The sequence below is a fragment of the Trichosurus vulpecula genome, chromosome 2 (genome assembly GCF_011100635.1).
Source record: "Trichosurus vulpecula isolate mTriVul1 chromosome 2, mTriVul1.pri, whole genome shotgun sequence".
Lineage (NCBI taxonomy): Eukaryota > Metazoa > Chordata > Mammalia > Diprotodontia > Phalangeridae > Trichosurus > Trichosurus vulpecula.
In genome coordinates, this window is record NC_050574.1 from 66,166,852 (window position 1) to 66,193,327 (window position 26,476).

The 26,476-nt window shown below is 43.4% G+C and overlaps 2 protein-coding genes across 5 annotated transcripts in view; one reads left to right on the forward strand and one right to left on the reverse strand.

The window, feature by feature from the left end:
• Window positions 1-21,111, reverse strand: part of SNRNP40 (small nuclear ribonucleoprotein U5 subunit 40) — a gene marked incomplete at its 3' end in the record, with an annotated part of 35,553 nt that extends 14,442 nt beyond the window's left edge. The window contains 4 exon segments of the mRNA XM_036746275.1: window positions 5,090-5,255; window positions 9,665-9,758; window positions 13,570-13,699; window positions 20,873-21,111. Coding sequence (XP_036602170.1) covers window positions 5,090-5,255; window positions 9,665-9,758; window positions 13,570-13,699; window positions 20,873-21,025 — 543 coding nt within the window.
• Window positions 21,112-21,407: 296 nt separating this feature from the next.
• Window positions 21,408-26,476, forward strand: part of ZCCHC17 (zinc finger CCHC-type containing 17) — a 57,342-nt gene continuing 52,273 nt past the window's right edge. For 2 of the 4 annotated variants that reach the window (XM_036745011.1, XM_036745014.1), the window contains exon 1: window positions 21,408-21,533. The gene's annotated coding sequence lies outside the window, so the exon portion shown is untranslated. Of the gene's footprint in view, window positions 21,534-22,086; window positions 22,203-26,476 lie in introns of those variants that run through there. The other 2 variants (XM_036745012.1, XM_036745013.1) reach the window with 1 other exon arrangement.

Here is a 26,476-nt window from a genome sequence, read left to right on the forward strand (position 1 = left end):
CTACACAAGATCATTTTTATGTCTTGTGTGAGGACGGATGTGACAATGGCCCGTATGATTGCTGTTTAAGGACCAGCAGAGCTAAGTTCAGAAGCACATCACCAGAAGGTTAGCTACTAAGTGAGAAGACGAAAACAGGCTGGAATCTACATAGATGGTGTACCTACACTAAAGCAACACGAAAACAAGCTGGAATCTACATAGATGGTGTACCTACACTAAAGCAACACAAAGCTTTAAAATACCAGATTTACTATCATCCTCTCATGTCCCAACTTTCGCTACTCAGATGTACATTTTTCAGAATCTGCTGGTGAATACTCCAATTGTTTAAAGCAACATTCACTTAGTTACAGGATTCAGTATATACACAGAAGCCCATCCTGGTTCAGCATGGGTAAGACTAAAGAACCTCTAAGGTCACATGCACAGACCTGAAATCCCACACGTGTCATATGAATGAGAAATGGGGGCTGGAAGCTTGGGAAGAAAGCAAATTAAGAATGTGAAACAAGGGGTGAGTGAGATAGAGCACCCTGGCCACACAGACCTCTTGGAATGCTTGAGAGGTGGCCCTGGATGATACAGAGAGGGCTGGACTTGTTCCCAGGAGAGATCTGAGCTCCCATGGTACCCCTGGTGCTTACTAGCTGTGTGACAGTGGCTATCATTCAGCCTCTCCATGCACCGAACTTTGGCTTCCTCAGCTATCAAACGGGCCACCTCACAGACTGTCACGAGGATCATGAGACAATGTATGTGAAATAGCACGGAAACGTTAATGTGCCATAGGAATGTAGGCAGCAATAATCCTCACTCTCTGCTGGCACAACTTTAGGCTGTTACTCTGCTCTACTCTCGTATCATGCAAATTTTTAGCATTTACTCTAGATCTAGTATTTATCCTAGAATTGTCTCAATCCAGCCCCTCTGACTGGACCACCCAGTCAACTGAGGAACACCACAGTGAGTTGTTTTAAGAAAAAATGGTGTGGAATAGTGGACAGAACCACCCTTATTTAGTCAGGAAGATGTGGGCTCAAGTTCTAGCTCTGTCATGTATGGGTTGTGTGACCCTGGGCAAGTCACTTACCCTCTCGAGGCCCCAGGCAACTCTCTAAGACTAGAAGTTGCAGAACAGGTGTCGGTCTGCATTGGTAGAGAACGTTCCTCACCAGGAGTTCCCCTACACCAACAAAATCAGAGGTTTGAACCAAAAAAAAAAGTTCTCAGAATGAATTTACTCTAAGGACACATGCCCATATAATGTAAACAAAATTCAAAAGAGAGGGAAACAGAGAGATGATGAAATAGTAATCCTATATTAGACTCCTTTAGGAAGATAATGCTCAGGAACAGAGGGAAATCAGAGAAACAACCCAGAAGCAGAGTCAGGATTTATTGACGCTGACCTCCCAAGGACAACAATGGGCTCGATATCTCACCTCCGATATCTAACCCTGAAAAGGGAAGTACCAAGAACAATGTGGGGCCTAACTATGCCCCCATGCCAGAAGAAAAGAAAATCCTCTGGGAGAGGATATGCAGACAACATAACCAAGTACTGGTCTGAGGTCTGCAGAGAATCACATCCAGCTCCCTGGAAATCACACAGGCAACAATCACACAGTACAAGGGTTTTCAGAAGGGGCAGTGAAGATTCTACCCAGTGAGCTACGTTCCTCCCCCTCCATGTACTTGCTTAGAGACCTCATCAGCCTATGCTGGATTGTCTATCACATTCTCTTATCTATATCTCTATACCCAGTCTATGTTGTACTCAGGAAACATTTTGGTCTTAAGGACTTGAATGGAGGTAAGAACAGAACCATGTCTTCCCGCTTTATGGTTTAGAAATGTAAAGCAGAGGCCCACGAAAACATGGGCAACTCCAGGGAACATATGGCAAGGTTGGTTGCTGCAGCCTAGCTTTCTCTGTGCAAGAACACGGGAGCTAGGAATGGTGGTGGAGAGAGGACAGGAGGGTTAAGCAAAAGACAGCCAGGTACAAGGCTCAATGAGCAAGAATCAGTGAAATTTCACAGGTGAGGATAAAGAATTTATTCATCAATTGAGATTAACGTAAATGATAATGATAAATGTAAAAGTTACTGCTCAGCATGTACGACTATACATGTGATTGATTACTCCTTTGAACTGGATCAGACCTGCTGACTAATCAAACTAGTGGGAGGAGTCAAAGTGTAAAATCAGATGAACAAAATGAGCTGTCCAGCTAAATAATCTCATTTTATCCACATACTTTAAAGAGAACCAATGAATCCTCCTCCTGGCCACTAGAGTACATGAATTGTGCACACCAGGCAATGTCATTCCACACATGAGATACTCAATCCTCAATACTGCAAATGAGCTTATCTCTTTACTCTTCTACTCTTGTTACTGATTTGCCCTTCAGAATACTTCCTGATTAGATGGAGAGAACCCTGATGGATAGTTCCAAAAGTTAGGGATGCAGAGTCAGAGGAAATAAGAAAGACAGATGGCCATTCTCCAAGTCTCAGTTTCCTCAAAAAGGAGTGAGACAGACTGGATGACTGTGAAGGGCCCTTCCAGTCGTAAAAGTACTCCTTCATCTCCATCCAGGTTCTAGGCTTCTGTTTCCAGCCACCTGCGGGGCAAGCCTTACACACAGGAAGAGCGGGCAGTTCACTATACAGTGGCATCGGGGGTGAGGAAAGGCCCCTTATTCAAAATAAATTGTTTCTCAGGCATCAGCTAGATGTGTAAAGATTACTAATGTCCTTCTAGACTTTCCTGGGGGATAAACAAAATAAGCCTCCTTAATCCCTGCCAATTTTCCCTAGGGGAATCAACATCCTACTCTGAATCTCCTACCTCCCTTTGGAAAAAATTGGATTAAACAAATAAATAAGACAAGGGAGACACAGTGTTCATGCATTGGTACTTGGCTTGTTTTTCTCCAAGCTCTGGAATGGGAAGATTTCTATGTGAATCTATTGAAGTCAGCTTAGACAATGGAATCCTGGTAATCCCAGAGTCCTGGCAACACCAGCACGCTACAGTATCTTATAGTTTCCAAAGCACTTTTGCCTACATACATTCTCTCATTTAATCATCACAACAGCCTTGTAGGTTGGTAGGCCAGGGAGTATTTTCCCCATTTCACCATCCCCAGATGAGTTTAGAGACGATATGGTGGAGCAGATAGAGCTGGCCTACAAGTCAGGAAGACCAAGGTTCAATTTCCACCTCTTCCAGGTGGTGGATCCCTAGATAAGTCCCAGAATCTCTGAGAGTCCCAGAAGATTCCTAAGCTTCAGAGAAGGTGCTCAATGACTCTGCCACAGGAAACTGTTACTAGCAGCTAGCTCTCTCTGCTGCTGAAACCACAGAGTCAGGCCATCTCTAAGAGGGGAGAAAGAGAAAAAGAAATATGAGCAGCTTGGGGCTGAGAGGGGTTCCTTAACTTGCTCCAAACCTCACCCAACTAGTGAGGGGTAGAAGGAAGAATGGAAGCCAGGCCCTCCAGCCACCCCAGGGCTCCTTGCACTGAGCCAGGCTGCCTCCTTCCTGAAAGCCTGGCCTCTTAACAGTACAGTACAAGTTCCCAGAAGGCCTGGTAGCATGGCCTTTGCATCATTACAAATCAACATCCTCATGTAAGTAAAACTGTATACACAACAAAGGGCTTCATTTGCAGATGAGATGGTAGCTGATGAGCCGGAAAAAAAATGAGCTTGGTCAATGCTAAAATAGCAATAAATATTCTCCTGGAATACCATTATCAATAACTGAAAATGCATACCAGAAGGATTTCTTTAAATTACTAAAACAATCATACCATTGGAGTAAACCTTTTTTTTTTAGAGTCAGAATATGAATGGAATTTATGTAAGGAACAATCATTAAGCACTTACAGATGGACAGATAAACTTTGTGAGAATACAACTTGGTTTTACAGAAATGGGAAAGGACACAAGTTTTCAGAGACTAAATTATTCCCTGGGGGCTAGCAGAGTATTATTTATTCCTTGGGGCAGAGGAAGCAAATTTGCCATTGGTAGCCCAAATGGGTCACAAAGTCTTCATTTGTACTTCTCAACAACCATTGCTTGAGGTAGGTAGGTAAAGTCCTACCATGCCCATTTTACAGATGAAGAAATAGAGACTCAGCAAGATTACCATTTGCTGAAGGTCACACATCTAGTAAATGGCATCAGTGGGATTGAAACTTGGGCTTTTGACTCCCTGTCCGGTGCTACTCCCCTGGGCTAGATCTGACCTGTGGGCTCACCTCCATATGGGTTTGCATTTGTTGACTGATTCTATGCATTCTAAACCCAACCGCCTAGCAAGCTTATCACTGGTCAGAAGAGGGTCAGGCAAAAGGCCATCAAATTTTTGTCAGTGCAAAATAATTACCAATATTACAGGAAAAACAACTCAATGCAACTATCTTATTGGGTAGTTAACATCATCTTTGTATGTGGAAGTCGGTGGATTCATTCAAAACTCTAACCACCAAAGGGACTGTGGGGTTTCTACATGCAGTCTGTCTTTTAGTCCCCTTTGGCCTGATGCCTGACAAAAATCTGAAATTTGGTAACACAGGAAACACTAGAATGCTTTAAATTTCATTATCATGACAGCATAAAAGTACTCTCAGGTAGTTACGATGCCACTAACTCTACATAACTTGGGCGATCTCTTATTCTCTCTGAGGCCCATTTCCCTATCTGTAAAAGAAGGTTAGATCAAATGATTTTTAAAATCCCCTCATGTTTAATATTTTATGCTTCATTTAATGCTTATTTATATGTATTTAACATATTTAATATTCTAAGATCCTAACACTGTGTTGTACATCCATCACCCGTTATTTCAAAGAGATTACAATCTTTTGTCCTCAAAATGGAAATGTTCCTACATGTTTGTTTTGGGGGGAAAATAGCATTAAAACCAAGTTTAGAAGGAATAGGCTATATGGAGTATCCATCCTAGTCGGAAAAGACTGGTCAGAAGCTGGTGAACTCCAAGGAAAGGGTCACATCTGCATGCTACTATGCTACCTCAGATACTGGCAAGAGTCACACAGAACACCCACCTTAACTGTGCCGTCATCACTGCCAGTGCAGACTAGCTGGGGGCCCCTCCTGGCAGGGTAACAGGAATTCACAAAGGAAGTGTGCCCCTTCAGCCTCTTAATCCTCTCTCCGGTCTCACTATCCCATACAGCAACAGTCTTATCTGTGGAAGCTGAGAAGAGCATGCTGAATGGTAAAGGGCAAGAGAGAGGGAAAAAAAACAAAGAGAAAAGTTTAGGTTAAAAAGGACACTAAATAATTTTATTTTGTCCATTTGCCAGCACTGTATAGGAGGTACAATAAATCACACAATATTTAAAATATAACTAACTGCTAGGAAGCAACTGGTCTGAAAAACATCAGGGGGAGGGGGAATGGACCCCAAGTTTAACAAGTCAACAATGTGACCAGGCAGCTTTAAAATCTAACGTCATTTTTGGCTATAGGAAGAGATGTATAGCGTTTAGCACTACAGGAGCAATAATCAGGCTGTACTCTGTCTTTAGATATCAAGAGTATGTTCCGTTCTAGGTTCTGTAATTGAGGAAGTACACCGATGATCCAGCAAGCACTCAGAGGCTAACCAGGTTAGCAAATGGATATGATAAAGTAGAAAAAGCAATGGCTCTGGAGGAAGACGCCCTGGGTTCAAATCCTACTGTTTGATGCTTACACCTCTGTTACCTTGGGCAAGTCAATCACTCCTCCTCCCTGGGCTTTAGTTGCCTCACTTGAAAAACAAGGGACAGTTGGACCAGGTGGCCTCTGAGGACCCTTCTCACTCTGCATCTACAGTCTTATAATCCTTGAGATCATGACTGAAGGGCCAGGGGTTATTTACTTAGTATAAAACTTGGAAGGGATGAGATGGGAAGACATAACAGCAAAACTTCCAGAGCTGTCATATAGAAAAGGGACTAGACTTGCTCTTCTTGGCCCCATGGGACAGAATTAGGAATAATGGGTAGAAACTGCATGAGGGAGATTTCAGTTTCATGTAAGGAAGAACTTCCTATTAATCAGCACTATCCCAGATCAGAATGGCCTCCTTGGGGGCTCCCCTTCGCTACAATCCTCTAAGCAAAGACTGGATGGTCACTTGTTGGAGAACCCATAGAAAGGATTCTTTGGACTTTGGACTAAATGATTTCAAATGTCCCTTCCAATGCTGGAAGCTTTTGCCTTAAAATGCTTTCCAGATTGAAATATTTACACGGTTAGATCTGCGATTTCCTTATTACAGGTATACTTTCCATGTCTTCCCATTACACCTCCAGATAATTCATCCCTACACGCAAGATGCCTTCCACCAATTGTTTAAATGGCTGAAGGCAAGCAGTGGTCTGTTCTATTGTCTTTTTCTCTATATGACAGGTATCCCATGATACCTTTTATATAACTTCCAGGTACCTTTGGAATTATACTATAGTCTTAGGGGCAAAATGCATCTTTCCACTGTGTTTTGGGTTCCTTGTCATTTTCATCCTTCTGAGATCATGATGGTTCCTTGATTCATATCTATATAATACTACCAGAAGACAAGTGGTGCTAAAGAGATGAGATTTTGTGGCAGAAAATAGTTTGAAATCATTGAAAACACTGCACAATTTTCCAAATGCCATCTGCTTCTCCTTATTAATTTTGGGAGCAAAACATTGTCCATGTGCATCTCACAATCTAAACATCAAGACTGTTTTTCATTTACTTTGTTTCTGCAGAGTATTTGGTATGAGAGGAAAAGAGCTAGATTTGAACTCAGAAAATGTAGGCTCAAGTTTTAATTCTATTTCTCACTACCTCTATGACCTCAGGCAAATTAATTTCCCTCAGTGGGTCTCAGCCTCCACAGCTGCAAAATGCAGGGGTTGGACAAGTTCTCCAAGATTCCTTCCAGCTCTGAACCCTATCATCCCTTCACACTACTACGGATTAAGTTTTATAACGTTGCAGAGCTTGACACAATTAATACAATGTCTCCTTTGAATAGGATCATTTGGAGAACCTAAATATTAAGGTGGAAGCCTTTTGGATTCTGCACAGGGTATCCTCCATTATCCTGGCAAACGCTTCAAAATGAGCATGTGTCCTGGTCAATCGATGTCAATATTTGGCAGATCATTAAACAAAATTATTTTCAAATGGCCATATCTGTCATGTGATCATTATTAAAGTGTGTGTGTGAGAATCCTTACAGAACCTTTAAGGTAAGCCTTTTTTTCCTACTATGTCAAATACTTTAATAAAAAAACAAGTTCTGTGATACTAAAACTTCACTTTTCATGGATTGCCTCTATGTGTGTATATAGCACCTAGAGATCCTAAAGGCAAGAGAGAGCTGATGAGTCAGTAGCTGATGTCTTCTTATTTGCTGTTTTAAGTGTAAGCATCGTTTGTGATTCTCTTCTATTTTTAAAAGGCCTCCTTTGAGATAGCCTAGAAAAACTCCTCCCTGAATGCCTTTCAAACTGCAGTGCCTACAGCCCAGGGTGTTGTGTCTTTGGTCTGAAACAGGCATTCTTCAGCATCATCTTCTTAAATGCCTTCACTACCTCTTCAAACAGTGAGCTAACTACAGGCACTAAATGAAGTGTTAGGAGTCTAGTGGTGGCAACTGCACCATCCTGGTTCTTGAAGAAAGAGAGAATGTTGTAAAAACAATGGTAAATAAATATGTGTGTGTGTGTGTGTGTGTGTGTGTGCGTCCATGACCCCTCTTTTCCCCTTTTTCTGGTTTTACCTACAAATGCTCTTCGGACAATCTGATAGTGGGACCTCACACAAAGATCTCTACAGGAGCGTTTTCTTAAATCCTCTTCAGTTTTGTGATGTGACATGGTTCTTCAAAATATTTTATAAAAAAGCTTTAAGTCTAAGTTGCGTTTGGTTGTCAAGTTCACTGGCAGTTGAGGTAGTTTCTGGGCTCCTTTGCTCTTTTCCTTGAAGGACCTATTTATTATCCATTAAACTTCTCTAAAAAAAGAGCGAGGCAGAGGCACAGTCTTGATGAAGGATGGGGAACCTGCAGCTTTGAGGCCATACGTGGCCCTCAATGTCCTCAAGTGCAGTCTTTTGACTGAATCTAAACTTCACAGAACAAATCTCCCCACCCCAGTCTTGACCTTTACTCATTCCCACTTTTCAGAAGGGGCCATTAATTTACGCAGGGCAGGTCACAGTCACTGTAACTGTAACAGTGTCTTTTTTTCCTGAGCTTCATTTCTCCCCAAGTGACATTTAACTGTTCCTTGAATTAGTTAATGATCTAAGTAGGTGATCACCAATAACAGATTCTGAGATGATGAAGCTTACATCCAGTCTTTTCCTCTCTATTAAAATATAATCCATTTTATTTTTTAACAATATTATCCAGTATATGCCACAGTCAGCACTTTATTTGTTCTCAAATAAAGGAAACAATGTCTACTTTTAGAATAAGACTTTAGCTACTAGAATTCTCTGATCCCAAACCATCTTTCCAACAAAGTTTGTACCATCTACCTCTGTGCCTACAATTTAAAGAGAAATTAAATTAAGAACAAGACAAGTTCTTCCATACTATTATATCCTTTGCAAATGAGGTTGGAGATGCAATAAGATACAATTATCTTCTAGTCTGTCTGCTTAAGCTCACAGCAAGCAAACTGAAATAACTAGTGTCCTATGAAATGATGTTTCTTCTCAGCCTTGGGAATACAGAGAAACCAGTTCTGATCAACTTTTATCAGATTATGTAGGAAATCATAAGCCATGGTGGTCCCATTTGGCCGCACCTTCTTTATGTCTTCTAATTCCATTTAAAATCAGAGTGTCAATATGGATTTAGGTCAGCTAATCATGTTGTGTCGACTTGGGGATCACTGGGCAGAGAGAGCAAAGTTAAATTAAACTTTATAAAAGGTCTAAAAAGGATATGATTCTTAGCATCTTCTCAACTACTTTCTGCCAATCTGTTGCAATCATTACAGATATGGAAGGAGGTTGCATGATACAAGTCTATTTTTAATTTCTGTTTCATGGACAGCTACTGGCCAAAAGAGAATAAATCCATCATCTTGTGGCAAATAGTCTATTGATGAGTGCCTCCATTAATTAGGCTGATCCTTGGAGAGCAGGCATGTAGCCCAGAGTCAGTATCATGCTGGAGGCCTTTCCAGCTGAAGAGAATCTGCCAGAGCTTACACTCCACTGGCACATCTCTCAAGACCCCAGGGCATCCTGCACATCAAGATGGAACACAGAAGGACTTCTGTGAGAAGTAAGTATCAGTAGGAACAATAATGGCAGAGACACTAAGCAAGTGACCCAGCATATCCTGAGGCTTAAAAAGGGTCTAAAAGGTTAAAAATGGGTCTACAGTTTCTTATATCAGAGCTCCCTAATTGGGCAGTTGGGATGACATCTTTAAAGTTGTGTTCCAGAGCATCATTTCATGTTTTAGCTTATTGTGACACGTAAGACAACAGGGTGATAAACAAGAAAGCAATGGCTTTGGACAGTAGGGCCTGTGTATGTCAGAGACTCATGAGGAGCTAACAAGAGGGCATGAGAAGAGCTAGTGTTAAATAAGCAAGCATTCTTACAATACTGGTACTCACCTCCCATCGGTGTTATAGTGCAGCTCCATGACTGCTCCACTGTGCCCTTTCAGGGTAGCGTAGTTATCACAATCCCCATACACATTCCACAACACTGTGAAGTAAACAGAGCAATGTCTGTAAACCCTACTGGGCACTAGCCCCTCCAGCATGGCCTGGGGACTCTCAGTTATTGGAACTTGTTGGCTCAGTAGACCCCAGGTTACGGATGAGATGCAGAAAACAAGGTCTATGTCAGACAGAGAATTGGGAGAGCCATTCCTCCTCTTACCTCGGGCACCTGTGGCTAGAGAAGCAGAAGTCAGGTAGATTTTAATTCTTTACTTCCTGTCTTCCACCTGGCACCTCATGTTATTTTGACAATGTTTTTTTCCAGCACAGAAGAATCCACCAGGAGACTGGACATCTCAAATAATGGCTGCTGCCGTGTTCCACCTCTCATTTTTCAGGATTCCCACTGCTTAGGGGAATGAAGTCGGCAGATATGCTGTCTCTTCAGTACATTCTGAAACTCTTGTGCTAGTGACCTTTCTCTTACCTACTGAGTCATCTCAAGCCTTTAGCAAAACAAAAAGCAGCTGCTACTCCCCATTAAAAAGTTAAGGATATCTTTATTAACATCACTCTCAGACAATTCTTTGTACCTTTCTCCATTTCTTCTGTGTTCATCCTATCTAATGCTGGTACTCTCCACTCATCATCATACTTAACCTCTCCTCACTACACAAAACATTCCCTGCCCACAAAAACTCCCTTCAAACCAAAATTAATTTTTTAAAAAGAAAACAGCATATCATTCAGCAATTTTATAGCTCTTCTTTTTCAAAAGATAAATTGCCTTTAAGGTTTTAAGAGTATACACAGCACTGTGTCTAAAGGAAAAGAATAACTTGATTAGTTCTGGTTACAGAGCAAACACTCCTCCCAAGCAACTAGGATACAGAAGGGGAGGAGGTGTATGAACAGCTCATTCAATCAATAAACATTTATTAAGGGCCTACTATGTGGCAGGCACCGTGAGAAGCGCAAAGAATACAAAAATAGGCAAAAGACAGTCATTACCCTCCAGGAGCTTATAATCTATAATATGCAAATAAATATACACAAAGTAAGCTATATACAGGACAAATAGAAGACAATTAACAGAAGGAAAGCAATACAATTAATAAAGGTTAGGGAAGGCTTCCTGTAGAAAGCGAAATTTTAGCTGGGACTTAGAGGAAGCCAGAGAAGTCAGTAGTTGGAGTAGAAGGAGAGAGGTTCCAGGCGTGGGGGAAAGTCAGAGAAAGTGTCTGGAGCTGAGAGATAGGGAGTGTCTTGTTCCTGGAACAATCAGGAGGCCAGTGGCACTGGACTGAAGAATACGTATCGAGAAGTAAAAATGAAGAAGACTGGAAAGGTAGAAGGTCAGGTTGTGAAGGGCTTTGAACGTTAAAGAGAGCATTTTGTATTTGCTCCTGAAGGCAATAAAGCCAATGGGGTTTACTGAGTATTGGGGGGAGTTAGGGGTTGTCATGACTGGACTTATGCTTTAGGAAAATCACTTTACTGGCCAAATGGAGGATGGACTGGAGTGGGGAGAGATGAGGCAAGCAGTCCTACCAGCAGCTAGTTCAATAGCCCTGGCATGAGGAGATGAGGGCCTGTACTAGAGGGGTAGCAGTATCAGAGAAGAGAAGGGGGCTTGTTTTGAGATAAGTTGCAAAGATGAAACAGGAGGGCTGTGGAAACAGCATGGACATGGGGGCTAAGAGATGGAGAGGAATCCAAGGGAGAAGGGTTTGGGGGAAAGATAATGAGTTCTGTTTTAGACACACTGAGTTTACTATGTCAACTGGACATCCAGTTGGAGATGTCTGAAAGGCAGCGAGAGATGCAAGACTACAGTCGGCAGGGAGGCTGGGTAGACGCAAGAATCATCAGCATAATTAAATCCATGAGAGCTGATGGGATCACCATGTGAAGGAGTATAGAAGGTGAAGAGAAGAGGCCCCAGCACAGAACCCTGTGGGATACCTAGAGTTAGAGGGCATGACCTGGAAGAGGATCCAGCAAAGACGACAGAAAACGATTAGTGAGACTGGTAGGAGGAGAACCAGAAGAGAGTAGAAAACCTAGAGAGAAAGGACTGATCAACAGTGTCAAAGGCTGCAGAGAGAGCAAAGAGAATGACGACTGAGAAGAGGCCACTGGATTTGACCACTAAGAGATCACTGGTAGCTTTGAAGAGAGCAGTGTCAGTGGAATGATAAGGTCAGCAGCCAGACTGTCAGGGGTTAAGAGAGTGAGAGGAAAGTGGAAGCATCCATTTTAGATGGCCTTTTCGAGGAGCTCTGCTACAAAGGGTAGAAAACTCAGTCTTCTTCAGGGGTAGGGAACCTGTGACCCTGAGACCACATGTAGCTCTCTAGGTACTCAGGTGCATCCCTTTGACTCCACAGAACAAATCCCCATAGGGCTGCACTTAAGGACCTAGAGGGCCACATGTGAACTAGAGGCCACAGGCTCCCCACCCCTGGTAAGAAAGATATAGCATGATGACAATTAATAGAATGGAAGAATCAAGTGAGGCTACGTGGGCATGTTTGAAGGTAGTAGGGAATGAGCCAGTAGACAGGGAGAGTTTGAGAATAAATGAAAGAGCAGAGATGATACAGTGGACAAATAACACAGAGGGGACAATCTGTTGGAAGAGACAGGATAGAAATGGATTGCCTGAACAAATAGAGGAGTTAGCTTTGGTAAGGAGTAAGGCCACATCATCATGTGAGACAGGAGTGAAGGAGGAGAGTGGCAGAAGGCACCTTTCTTTTGACTCGTTTCCCTTAGTAAAATGTAAGCTGGAAGTAAACAAAATTCCAGCAAGCTTCCTGTCCAGCTTAATCAGGCATCGTATGAAAAAGATCTGGCGATTTCAGTGCACTGCCAGGCTCAAGCCAAGTCCAAGGCTCAGTTTGGGGTAGTACATTCTGAAAAGAAAATGAATTAAGACCTAGAATACATTCAAAAGAGTGAATAGAATGGTGAGAAGAGGAAAGTCCATATTATAAAAGGTCACGTGAAAGAACCAGGGATGACAAGTTTAGAGAAGAAAAGGCTTTGGGGACATGTGGCAAAGGAATGAGGCATGTTCTTCTTAGCCCGAGAGGGAAGAATTAGGACTTGGGTATTAAACTGGCAGACTTCGGGCTGATGTAAATAAATACTTTCTTAATAAGAGCCGAATCTCAGTAGGAATCTAAGCATAGTGACCCTAACACATCCAGTATCCTTTCTATTTTTCCTTAATTCTTCTCTTCTACAGTAGCTGAATTTCATATACTTCCTCCTCGATAATCTCATCTTCTCACTTACTGAGGGATTTCTGGGAGAAATGACTTGGAATACATTAAATCTGACAGTTTGTATGTCTCCTAAAGAGGCAGGCAATAGAGATAATGGTTATGAAAACATGCTTTTACAACTGAGCCATGAGATAAAGATGGAGCTGGGAGTCAGACTGACTCAGATTCTTTGGGCCTGTAAAGTAATACCATCTTCTCTCTTCCTTTCCAGCTTCAAGGATCAGCAATCCAGCCATCCTCTCTCCTGCCCCCCCCCTGCTTTCTTTCCCTTGTTTTCTCTCCCCACTCCCCTGACTTTCTCTGTCTCTCCCTTCTCTCTCTCCTTGTCCCCCATGCCCTTTGTATGTTTCCCCACCCCCCCTTTGCTTTTATATATCTGTGTGTGTGTGTATGTATGTATGTATGTATGTATGTATATATGTGTGTATATATATATATATATGTATGTATGTATGTATGTATGTATGTATATATGTCTATTCTTGTAGCCTTCGAGGTATTTTCAAGACATTAACTGCTTAATGGGGAAGTATTAAAGAAGCTACATAAACAATGACTTACAGATGAGCCGGTCAAATCCTGCAGATGCTAAGGTGGATCCATTGGGATGGAACTTGCTACAGTACACTTCCCCTTCATGTCCTGACAGCAGCATGATGGGAGCCTGAAGAGAGGAACACCTTGGAGGACCCTAAACACACAAAAGAAAGACAGGCTGGCTGCCATATCCATGGATTTAAGGAGAAAATGAGTGGTTGTTTGTTTTTTGGGGGAAGGGGAGGAAGGATTAGAGAGGAAAGAGGAGACAGATCAAGAAAAAAAGGACACAAAAAAGCATTATTTTTTCTTTTTAAAGACCAAATAGATAAAAAAAATGTTGTTTTTTTTTTTCCAAATTAACAGAGGATTAAATCGCAACTAACTCTGAGTATCAAAACTATTGTGTCTTTCTTACTTTATCTCCAGTCTTAATTGTCTCTTGGAAAACAGTGACTCAATCAATAAGAACTCAGTAAGTGCTAGGGAATACAAAGAAGGCAAAAAACATAGTCCCTGTCCACAAAGGAGTTTATGTCCCAATGGGCAAGATGATACGTAAATTACCTTCTATATACAAGACAAATATAGAGTACGTGGAAGGTAACTTCATAGGAAAGACAGTAGCAGCGGGAGGATGGGAAGGGACACCTGGAAAGGCCTCTTGCAGAAGGTGGGGACTGAGTCTTAAAAATATTCAGGAGGCACAGGTGAGGAAGGAGAGTAGATTAGGCCCAGGGAACCAGCAAGGAAAAGGCACAGAGTCAGGTGATGAACTGGACAGCAAGGAAGACAGTGTCATCAAACCAGAGCAAAGTATAAGACGGGAGACAGGAAGGGGGTAGGTTGTGAAGGGCTTTCGATGCTAAACAGTTATTTTCTATTTGATCTGGAAGTAACATGGAGCTACTGGAGTTTATTGAATAGGGGGTGTGTGTGTGACAGAGAGATATAAAACAGATTCCACCACTAACTCAATTTAGATAATCTGTTAAATGGTTAAATGCAGAGAATAACAACTGTCCTGGCGACCTCATAGAGCTGCTGTGCCAATAAAATGAGATAAAATACGTCAATCTGTTTTGAAAAGTTTGGCTATAGTAACTTACTCAACTGCTTCCTAATTCAATTCATCATGTATTTATTGAGCTTCTACCATGGGTGAAGTGTAACACTAGAAGCGAGGGATGTAGAGACAAAAATGAAACCTGGGGCTTACATTTCTTGGAGACAGGGGCACATAACATGCACAGATAAGTCAATTCAATATAATATGGGGGAGGGGGGCACTAATAGCTGGGAGTGACAGGATCCTGGAGAAGCAGGTTAAGTTTTCTTGGCAGATGCAGTCAGGATGAAGAAAAATATAGATTATGAAAGGTAGAAACATGGAAGGTGTACCCTCTAGGAATAGAGGACGAAAGAAGTAGGAGACAGCAAAAGCTGCATCTGGTAATCGGGCACAGCTGGAACATAACCTATCCAGAGTGGCAGAGTCACAATAATCACTGACTTTTGTAGATCACACCCCACCCATATTATCTCATTTGACCCTCACAACAACCTTATAAGGAAAGTACTCTAGGTATTATTCCCATTTTTTTAGGTGAGAAAACTGAGGGCCAGAGAGAGGTTCAGTGACTTGCCCATAGTCCTAGAGCTAGCAAGAGGGGGGCTGGGATTGCCCTCACATCGCAGCTGGCTCTAGTCCAGCACACTCTCCACTGCACCACACTGCCTTTACGGCAGTACAGGTTGATGACCTTCCCATAGAGAAGCAACAGACAGTCTAAGTGGAATGCTGCACTCCGCAGACATAGGTGATGTGCCAATCTATTTTCTGAAATTACTTCTTTATTATGTGAGAGTACTATGGGAAGGAGGGGTAGATTATTAGATGAGACAGATGTTTTTAAAAGGCATCAGTAAAATATTTTTTTAACAAATAAAGGTAGTGGGAATCCATTGTGGAGGGTTGAGTTTATTATACTTTATCTACGAGGCAAGAGGGAGCACAAAGGGAGTAACATGGTCAGAAATCTACCTTAGGAGGATCTTGGCAGCTGTACAGAGAATGGGCTGGAATGGAAAAAGCATGGAAGCAAGGAGGCAAATCAGAAGGCTACTGTAATAGTCTATGACACCAAAGTGACAAGAACCTGAAAGAGGATGCTGACCACAAAAAATGAAAAGAAAGGCCCAGATGTGAGACACTGTGGAGGACTTAGCAGCTGAATAATGTATGTGGGAAAGGCATTCAAAGCATTCAGACTCTGCTTCAGAGAGCGCAACTCTGATGGGCTATACAGCCAGCCACGTTCAAATGCAAAACATACACTTGCCAAAAAGACTTATTTTATGGAGAACTCACACAGGGCAAGTGTTCACATGGTGGTCAGAAGAAGCGATACAAGGACACTCTCAAGGTCTCTGTTAAGGACTTTGGAATTGATTGTGACATGAGAGACACTGGCACAGGACTGCTCAGCATGACGTGCCCACATCAGAGGAGGTACTGTGCTCTATGAGCAAAGCAGAATCAAAACAGCTCAAAGGAAAGGAAGGATGCACAAGCTTAGAGTATCCACCCCAAACGTTCACACAGACCATTTGTGCCCGACCTTGGTAGAGCATTCTGAGTTCATAGTGGTCTGGTCAGCCACAGTCGTACACATTGAATCTTGACCCTAGCATTGTGACGTCATTTTGGTCTTCTTTGAGAATGAAGGGTGACAACAACCAACCAACTGACCAACCAATATATGGGAAAGGGAGAAGTCAAGGATGGTTCCAAGGTTATGAATCTAGATGATTAAAAGGAAACAAAAATAGGAAATTTTGAGGAGGGGTGTATTTAGGAGATGATGAGTTCCATTTTGGGAAAACTGAATTTGAGATACTAATGGGACATTAAGGTATCTGGCAGATACCTGCTGAGCCGGGACTGGAGTCCAGGTGAAAGATTAGGGTTAAGTATACAGACAAGAGAGTCAGCTGCATGGCAATGATAACTGAGTCTATGCTGGTGGATAAGATCAATAAAAGAGTGATATCTAGTCTAGTGAGAAGAGGGTCAAAGACAGACCTTTGCAGAACACCAAAATTTAAGGCGCGGCAGATTGATGAAGCAGCAAAAAAGACAGAGAAGGCACAGATGGGATTATATCCCTGCATCAGTTAAGGAGAACCCACTGAAGAAGCAGCATGGTCCAATGGAGAGAGTCCCAGATTTGAAGCCAGTAAAGCCTGGGTGCAACCTTCTCCTTCTGACACTTACTAACTGTATGGGCCATGAGTAAGTTGCTTAACTTCTCTGAGGCTCAGTTTACTCCTTGTAAATAATCCTAGAGCACTTCACAAAAGTGAGCTTTATTATTGCCAAAGAGATGAAGCCATATTCTTGAAGTATTAAAAGGGTTTCTATGGCATAACCAAAACATTACTGATTGAAAACAGTCTCATATATTCCACTACCAAGAAGTCAATCAACAAGCACGAAGTATCTATCTTGTGACTATATCATAGCTGAGATAAAAAAGTTTAGGTAACTGGCAATTCACATTTATATAGCCTTTAAGGTTGCAAAGTTCTTTCCCCACGGTAACTCCATGAAGTAGGGAAATTTCATTATTGTTCCCATTTTATAGACAAGGAAACAGAGACTCAGAGTCAAAAAAGGCTTGTCTAAGGCCACACAGCTAATAACAGGCCACAACTTAAATCCAAGCTACTTGATGCCCAAACTAATGCTCTTTGTCCTATGCTGGGCAGCCTTTCACTGGACATCCATCACTACATTCAAAGACCTCACAGTCTACTAGGGTGACAAAATACTAACACACAGCACCAGGACCTGACAAATACACCAGAGTATAAATAGGCTTATTCGAGGTGTAAAAACGTCGAATGTAAATAAGCAAGGAGATCACCTGGGCTGGTTTATAAAAGGGAAAGAGCCCTGGAACTGGAATTAGGAGACAAGAGTTCAAATTCCTCTCTGCTACCTAGGAACAACCTAATGTGTAAACTGAAGAGGTGGCCTAGGTTCTTCCTAGCTCTAAATCATATGCTCCTAAGTTAAAAGGGTTGTGCCAACATCAGGCATACAGCACAGCTCTCATCTTCTTTTGTCCATAGACAACAGGGGTAGTACTGCGATCAAAAACCTGAGGATTGAGGCCTGGCTCCTTCAAATTTCATACTACTTTGAACAAGTCATTCCACACTCTGGGCTTCAGCTTCTCCCATTAAAAATTGGAGGACGGGACCAGATAGTATCTAAGGTCCTTTTAATTGCTAAAATTGATGATCGTAAGATCTTTTTCATACCCAAACTTTTTTTCAGTTAGTCAATAAACATTTATTAAGTGCTGGGTGCTAGGTGCTGGGCACTGTGATAACTGACGGGGATTCAAAGATAAAAGATAGTCCCTGCTTTCAAGGAGATCCCAGTCTAATGAGCAGGACCCACATGCAAACACTTATGTGAAAACAAGCTATATACAGGATGAACAGGAAATAATCAACTGAGGGAAAGCCCTAGAATTAAGGGAGAGTGGGAAAGACTTCCTGTAGAAGGTGGCATTTTAGCTGGCATAAAGCCAGGAGGTAGAGATTAGGAGGGAGAGCATTCCAAGTATGGGAGGGACAAGCAGTGAAAATTCCCAAGGTTGGGAAGTGGATGGTCTTGTTCGAGGAAGAGTTAGGAGGCCAGTGTCACTGGAGGGTTGTATAAAACATAATAAGGAGAATGGGTGGGAGGGTGGCACTAGGTTATGAAGGGCTTTGAACTTGACACAGGATTTTATTTGATACTGGAGATGATAGGGAACCACTGTAGTTTATTGAATGGGGGTGTTATGGTAAGACCTGCACTTCAGGAAGATCACTTGGACATTTAAATGGAGGATGGACTGGAGTGGTGAGAGTGAGACCAACCAGTAGATTACTGCAATAGTCCATCATTGAGATGATGGAGACCTGTACTGGTGTATTAGCAATGTCAGAGGAGAGAAATGGGCATATGTGAGAGAAGTCACAAGAGACCTGATAGTTGGAGATGTGAGACTGGAGCTCAGCAGGAAGATTAGCATAGAACAGGTAGATTTGGGAATTGTTAGCAAAGAAATGATTAATGAGATCACCAAGTGAAGCCGTATAAAGGGAGAAGTGAAGGGGGCCCAAGACAAAGTCCTATGGGGCCCTCCCAGTTAGGGAGTGTGACCTGGAAGAGAATCCAGGAAAAGAGACTGAGGTGGAGCAGTCAGAAGGTAGAGGAGAAGTAGGAGAGAAGGTAGAGGAGGGAGTGCTGTTCCAAAGAAGAGGGTGATCAACAGAGTCAAGGGCTGAATAGAGGTCAGGAAGGATGAGGATTGAGAAAAGGCCATTGGATTTGGCAAATAAAAGATCATTAGTAACTCTGGAGAGAGAGGTTTCAGTTGAGTGATGAGCTCTGAAGACAGACTACAGAGTTAAGAAAGTGAGAGGAAAGAAGTTGAAGCACCTACTGTAGACAGCCTTTTCAAAGAGTTTAGCCACGACGGGAAAAGACAGAGAAAAACAGCTAGAAGGGAAAATTGGATCAGGTGAGGGTTTTTTCAGGATGGGAGAGCATGTTTGCAGGCAGCAAGGAAACTGCCAATAGAGAGGAAGAGGTTGAAGATTGTGAGAGATAAGTGAAAGGACAATAGAAGGAGCAAGCACCTGGAGAAGATGGGACAGAACGGGATCACAGGTGCAGGAGGAAGCGTTAGCCTTGGCAAGGAAAAGGGCCACTAGAAGATGTACTTCTGAGGACCCAAACAGGTCTTTGTCCAAATGGTGTTAGCAATAGTACCTGACATGGTAAATCACTGGGGTAAAGGATGATACAGAAATATTCCCATTCTTTGTAGCTAAATAGATACTTGCTTAAATCAGGGCCAAGCTTGGAATGCAATCTAAGTTAAACTAAGTGTTTTCAACCTTTCCGCCACTAGAACACACTCAAAGCGTAGGTATCTAATTTTTTTCATCTGATAAAATTAGGAGTCAGTCAAGGGGAAAAAAAAAATACACACACACACACAAACACATATATATAAATAAATATTAGATAGATTCTCCAAGTGTACAGATCTATTCAGAAGCTCATGTTCAAAACACAAACAGCAATTTATGAAATTACCTTTTTTTTCCCATTGCTAAACTTTCTCCTTTTCAATTGCAGGAATTATATAATTTTACCCATGTGTCTTCAAAGTATGTATCAAAATAGATGCTTCCTAAAATTATTTTACTGATGTACTGAAAACTGCAAATGATAAATGCATCCCATGTTGAAAAAAAAAAGGGCCACTTCATCATGTGAGAGAGGGATGAAGGAGATAGTAGCAGAAGACATATGAGTGATACGAAATGAAGGTGGAGCAGATAGTGGCAGAAGACATGAGTGATATGAAATGGGGGTGAAGGAGGAGATAGTGGCACACATATGTGTGATATGAAATGAGGAAGGGAAAAGAGAGAGCTTGGAGAGAATATTCTCAGTTTTTTTCTGCAAAATAGGAACCAACATTCTTAGCTGAGAGAACAGGGGAAGAGAAGCCACGAGAAGCCTGAGGAAGGAGGAAAAGTTTTTGAAAAGCTGCCTTGGAGAGCAGGATAGTAAGTCAATTAGGGAGGTGTAGAAGTATTGTCCTGTAGCATTGAAGGCCAACTGAAGTTATGTAGCGTATTGTTGTGGACCCAATGGGCACGATTTTGTGATTTTTTTCCAGCTTTCTTTAGCAGCAAGTGAGGAGGTACCAGAGGATGTTTTCAAATATTGAATGGGCTATATCGCATAGAAAAGATTTTTCTGCTTGTTGCTCCCCAACCCCAACTAGAATTAATTGGAAATATACAGATTTCATCTCAGTAGAACAACAACAAAAATCCTAACTTTGAGAACTAAGTGTTTGAAAATGGGCAGCACTGGAAAGATACTGAGATTTCCCTCAGCTAAAGTGCCCCCCCACCTGGATGGTCCCCTATGAGCCCTTTGGGCCTCGGGTTCACATCTGCAAAGTGAGGGTCCTGGCTCAGAATATGTCTGAGGTCGCTTTCGGCGCTGACAACCTATGAGCCTCAGTTTCCCTCTCTTTAAGGTGAGGGGGCTGGGCTTTGAAGGTCTCTCTGAATTCCCTTCTAATTCTGATAGTCGGAGGAGGATGGAGAAGAGGAAGAGCAGGAGTTCGAGGAAGAGGATGGGGAGGAGGAGGAAGGGGAGAAGGGGAGGAGGAGACGAGACCTGACAGGACTCGTTGGGACGGGGCCGGCGGCCGGGCCCGCCCGCTAGCTCACTTACCGCTTGTAGCAGGGCCCCTGGCGGCGGCTGCTGCCCCGCAGCAGGCCCGGCCCCGGCCCCCGGCCCCGCCGCTCCCAACAGCAGTTCATGTCGGGGCCGCTTGAGGGGAACAAGAGGCAGCTCCGGGCCCTTCCGCTTGTGTTGCTCGATCATGGCCGCCTCAACTCGTCCGCGCCGCTCAGTCCACAGGCCGCGCTGGGATTTACGGCCCGGCTCCCATTGGCTAAGATTGTCCCCTCCCACCCAGGAACTTCCGTGCTATGCTGATCCAATCAATTTCCTGCGTGTGCTCCTGAACAAGGGGAGAATAGTTAAGTGCTTCTTACCCCTTCTTATTGGACAAACGCCGAGGCCTTCGCGGAAAATATCGGGCTGTGATTGGCTGCTATGTGTGGGGGAGGGATACGAAAAAAAACTTCCTGTGAAGACTACTTTTGTTAACTTTTCCCTGCTTCTTCTGATTGGGTCGGAAGCCGCGCTGTCCCCGCTGGAATCAATCTACGATTGGTCATTGCGTCCGGGGGAAAGGCTTCCTGAGCGCGCGGTGCCTGATGGGCGGTGGCTAACGGATTGGCTGTGGGGAACGGCGGCGTGCGATTGGCTGTGCTCCGAGGGCTTCATGGCGGCATCCTCTTAGATCCTGTACCCGGCGGACTGCTGAGTGAGTGTGTGTGGGGGGCTGTCTTGGGGCCTGTCTGGAGCTGTGGGCGTGCATGCGTGCGGGGATCCCGAGCCCGGAATTTGTATTTGCCGCCCTGGCTAGACCGACTTGCCTTTTTCCCCGCCACGGGAGGCTTGTGGTCCCGTCCGTTGGCCGAGGGAATCAGTCAACAAGCATTTATTAAGCACCTGCTGTGTGCCGTGCCCTGAGAATTCTAGCCCTCTGTCAGTGAGGAGCTTCCGTTCTCCAGCTTCGGAGAAGAGAATGATTGCTAGACTCAGTGGATAGAGCCCCGGGTTTGCAGCCAAGGGTCCTGGGTTCAAATCTCCCTCTCCTATATTGCAGTTGCTCTGCCCCCAGACCTTCCCCTCTCTCCAGTCCATCCTCCACCCAGCTGCAAAAGTGACATTCCCCAAACACAGATCGGACCGCGAGCACGCCCCTCACCCTCCAAAATAATCCTCTGGGACTATTGCCACTCGGACAGGGAGGTTCCGGATCTTGTTTATGTCGGGCACCCCTTTGGCCGTCATTCTCGTGAAGCCTCCTAAGAATCGTCTGTTTAAATGCGCAGAATTACGAAGGAAGGAAGCATTTATTAAGCGCCAGGCACTGCGCTGAGCCCTTTACGAGTATGATTTCATGGGGGCTTCACAACAACCCTGCAAGGTAGGTGCTGTTATTTGGCACACAGCCAGGAAGTGGATCCAACTCAGGTCTTTCTCCCCAAACCTCCCTCCGTTCACATCCCATCCCGCTTACTGTAGAGGCCGACCGCGCCATCCTCCCAGTCCTTGGGAATCATCCTGGACTGCGCACTCTCTCTGCAGCATCTCTGGGACGCGCCCCTTCGAGCCCCGGGACTATTGCAACAGCTTCTGATGGGTTGGCCTGCTTCGTGTCTCAACCCACTCCAATCCCTCCCTCTGTTCAGCTGTCCTAAAGTGCGAGTCCTACCAAGTCGCTCCCCTATTCAGTGACTCCACGGGCTCCCTATCACTTTCAGTAACAAACATCCTCTGGCATTCCAGGCCCTTCCTAACCTGTCTCCCTCAGGGCACCCCCTTTCACTTTCCAGTCTTTTTTACACATTACACACTCCACCCCTGTGATGTTAATGGAGTGGGAAGCTCTCCCCATTAATTGGCCTCACATGGAGCCCATTAAGGGAAGCTGGCTTGGGGGAGCCTTGGTGTAGGAAGGCTCACACCTTTTGCTAATTTCTAATTAGGCACCGAGTCGTGAGGGCCTGATGCCCTCTGGCTCTGAAAAGTGTGTATATACTCTGAGGTTTTGCTTTGAGGGCTCGCTTAGGAGAAGGACCTTGTGATTCCCTAGTTGAGACTCTGAGTGGCCTTATGTTCAGAGCTCCCTGACTGCTTAGAGGTAAAATCCAGTGATGTATGTAAAGTATATAGCAATATTGCTTTGATTTAAACAGTAGGGCCCTGTCTGTTGGTCTTTATTTCTCTGCTTGTATTATCTCTGAAGTTCAGGGTGCTGACTTTTCCCCTGAACTAGTGAATGTTAAATTAAAGATTGTTGATCCCTTAAATGACTGTCTTTCCTAGTAAAGCAGATCTAAGAACCTGTGCTAATAGCTATCCTGCCTATGCTAGTGTGTTTGCCAGGTACAACCCCCTCTATATAGTCTTTTATCCCCTGACACTGGCCTCTTTGCTGTTCCTCCAGCAAGGGATTCTATCTTGGGCTCCATACATTTTCCCCTTGTCTCCCATGCCTGGAATGCTCTGCCTTCCCATCTCAACCCCCTGGCTTTTTTCAAGTCCCAGCTAAAATCCTACCTTCTACAGAAAGCCTTCCCTACTCTCTTTTAAATCTAGTATCTTCAGACTGTTGATTATTTTCTATTCATCCTATATACATCTTGTTTGTACCTAGTTGTTTGCAGGTAGCCTCCCCCATTAGCCCGTGAGCTCCCCAGGAACAGGAAGTATTTTCCTTTGCCTTTATTTGTATCTATATCACTTAGCCCAGTGCCTGGTACAGAATGGTCCTCAATAAATACTTGTCAACTAAATGGCTTTCTCCCAGAAAGGAAACCTGTTGTATTGAAATACATTTTACCAAACTATTCAAAGAAATAATTCATGGATCTCAGGTTAAGAACTCCTGTTCTAGAATAAAATACAGACTTCTCTTTTTAGACATTGAAAGCTCTTCCTAATGGCCAGCCTGTCTTTTCAGGCTGATTTTATAGTTACTCCCCATTTTGTATTCTGTAATCCAGCTAAACTGACCTGTTTGCTCTCTGCCATATGTGGCATTTCCATTTCTTATTATTCCTTTGCCCAGGTTTATCCCACATACCTGGAATATACTCCCTTCTCAATTCTCTATTTTAAAACCTCTCCCTCCCTTTCAAGGTTTAGCTCACTTCCTCCCTCCCCACCCCCACCCCCAGCCAACCCTCCATAAATGTCTTTCCTGACCATCCATTCCCTTCTTGGTAGAGCTCCCCCGTTGTGAGCAATTACATTGATTTTGTATATATCATACGTTCACTTATTTGTATACGTAGTATTTCCTTCAGTAAAAGTGGTTGATAAAGCCTGGGACTTTGAATCAGGAGGACCTGAGTTCAGATCCTGCCTCAGTCTCTTACGTGAGTGGTACAATGCATAGAGCATAGGACTTAGAGTCAGGAAGACAACCTGAGTTTGAATCCTGCCTCTGATACTTATTAGCTTGTGACCCTGGGTGAGTCATTTCATCTGTTTGCCTTCATAAGATGAGGATAATAACCCTTCTCCCAGGGTTGTGAGGATAAAATGAGATATTTGTTAAACAAAAGCTTTGCAGACTTTTAAGTGCTATAGAAATGCTAGCTATTCTTACTACTATTACCACCACCACTACTACTACTAATACTACTACCACCACTACCACTACCACTACAAGCTATGTGACCAGGGTAAGTCATAACTTCTCCCTCTCTTTCCTCAAAAAAGAGTTTATATTTTATTCTAGAAGAGAAGTTCTTAACCTGAGATCTATGAACTTGGGGTTTTTTTTGTTTGTTTTTATAGTCTGGTAAACTTTATTTCAATACATTTGGTTTCCTTTGAGGCAGACAGTCATTCATTTGATCCCTGCTCTCAAGAAACTTTCAATCCAAATGGGGAGATGTAATGACCAGCAAGGTGGGACTTTTTGCTGTTTTTTCTTTTGGAGCGCTTCTCAGCACTAAAGTAATCAAGAACCTTTGATTGAGCCTTGCCTTTGTTTCAGTCAGAAGTCTTTGATTGAATCAAGAGCCTTTGATGACCTGCTTGAGTCACAAGAAAGCCTAAGTCACATGAATTTGAGTTACGTGGTTGTGGTGCCCTCTGACTCTGAAGAAGTGTATATATACTCCGAAGTTAGCATTTTGCTTTGGGGCTCACTCATTGGAAGAGCATTATTGTGATTTTGCCAAACAAGGCTCTGGGTAGCCATTAAGTAGTCCCCTTGCCCCCTCCCCCCCCCTTTGAAAACGCAGATATTGGTGCTTTTCTCTCTGGTAATTATGTATTCCTATGGATAGACAGAAGCCCTGTCTGCTGATTTGTGTTATTTGCTCTGTTTATATAATTTCTGTTTATGTTTCATCTGAAGGTCAGGGTTCTGACTTTTCCCCCTGAACGCAGCGAATGATATACGTATGTTTGATTCAAGTGAGATTGTCAATCACTTAAAGTTTATTTCCTTAGAAAAGCAGATCAAAGAACCTGTGCTAGCAGCCCTCCTGTCTGCTGGTGTTATTGGCCTTACACCTTCACAGCAGCTACTAGTAACATTGTTGTTACAGGAGACGGCAGGCAAACAAATGTAGACAATTATGCGCCCCCCGCCCCCCATTTGTGTTCTAAGCCGGGGCGGGGAACCTGCTGCCTTGTTGACTGAGTCCAAGTTTCAGAGAACAAATCCTTTTATTAAGGGGATTTGTCCTGTGAAGTTTAGATTCAGTTAAAGGGCCACACTTGAGGACCTAGAGGGCCACATGCGACCTCAAGGCTACAGTTTCCCCACCCCTATTCTAATCACACTGGACTCCTGGAAGTTCCCCAATGTGACCTTCCATCCCTGACGTCTGCACCTTTGTACAAACTGCCCTGCACCCCCAGGATGAATGCACTTCGTCTTTATCTTTGTCTCTCAGAATCCTTAGATTCCTTCAAGGATCAGCTCCTCCATGAAACCTTTCCCAATCTCCCCAGCCTTAGTTCCTCTCAGCTTCCAATTACTCTATATTTATTGATTGGTGCACGTCTTGTATCATGCTCCCCCTATAGTAAAATAAGAGAACCCTGACAATGAGGACAGGCTGTTGCAGCCACCCTGTGATTTTATCAGGGTGGGTGCCTCTCAATGTGGAAACTCCCTCCACTGATACAGGCAGGATCTTTTGCATCTTCTTGTATCCCAAGCACTTAGCATAGTGCCTGGCACATAGTAGGAACTTAATAAATGTTTACCGATTAATTGATTGATTTCTCTGACTGTTTGATGTGTCTGGATTGCTCTTTCTCCTCATCTTGGCCTCTTGGCTTCCCTATCTTCCTTCAAGTCCCAGGTAAAATCCAGCTTTGTACAGGAAGCCTTCCCCAATCCCTGCTGCCTTCCATCTCTTGATTATTTCCTATTTACCATGTATGTAGATTATGTGTATGTATTTGTACTGGTATAGATTTAGGTCTTACCTTAAGACGGCACTGAGTCCAAGGCTTTCATTTTACAGATGAGGAAAATTGAGTCCCAGAGAAATCAGATGATTTGCCCAAGGTCACACAGTATATGGCAGAGCTGGAATTTGAATCCAGGGCTTTTGACTCCTGAGGCTGTTTTTTTTCCCAGGGTGCCATGTTACGTAGCTAATGGTTCAAGGTGGAATTTGAACTTGGGTGATTCCCCACTCCAGGTTCAGCATTCTGCTCATCAAA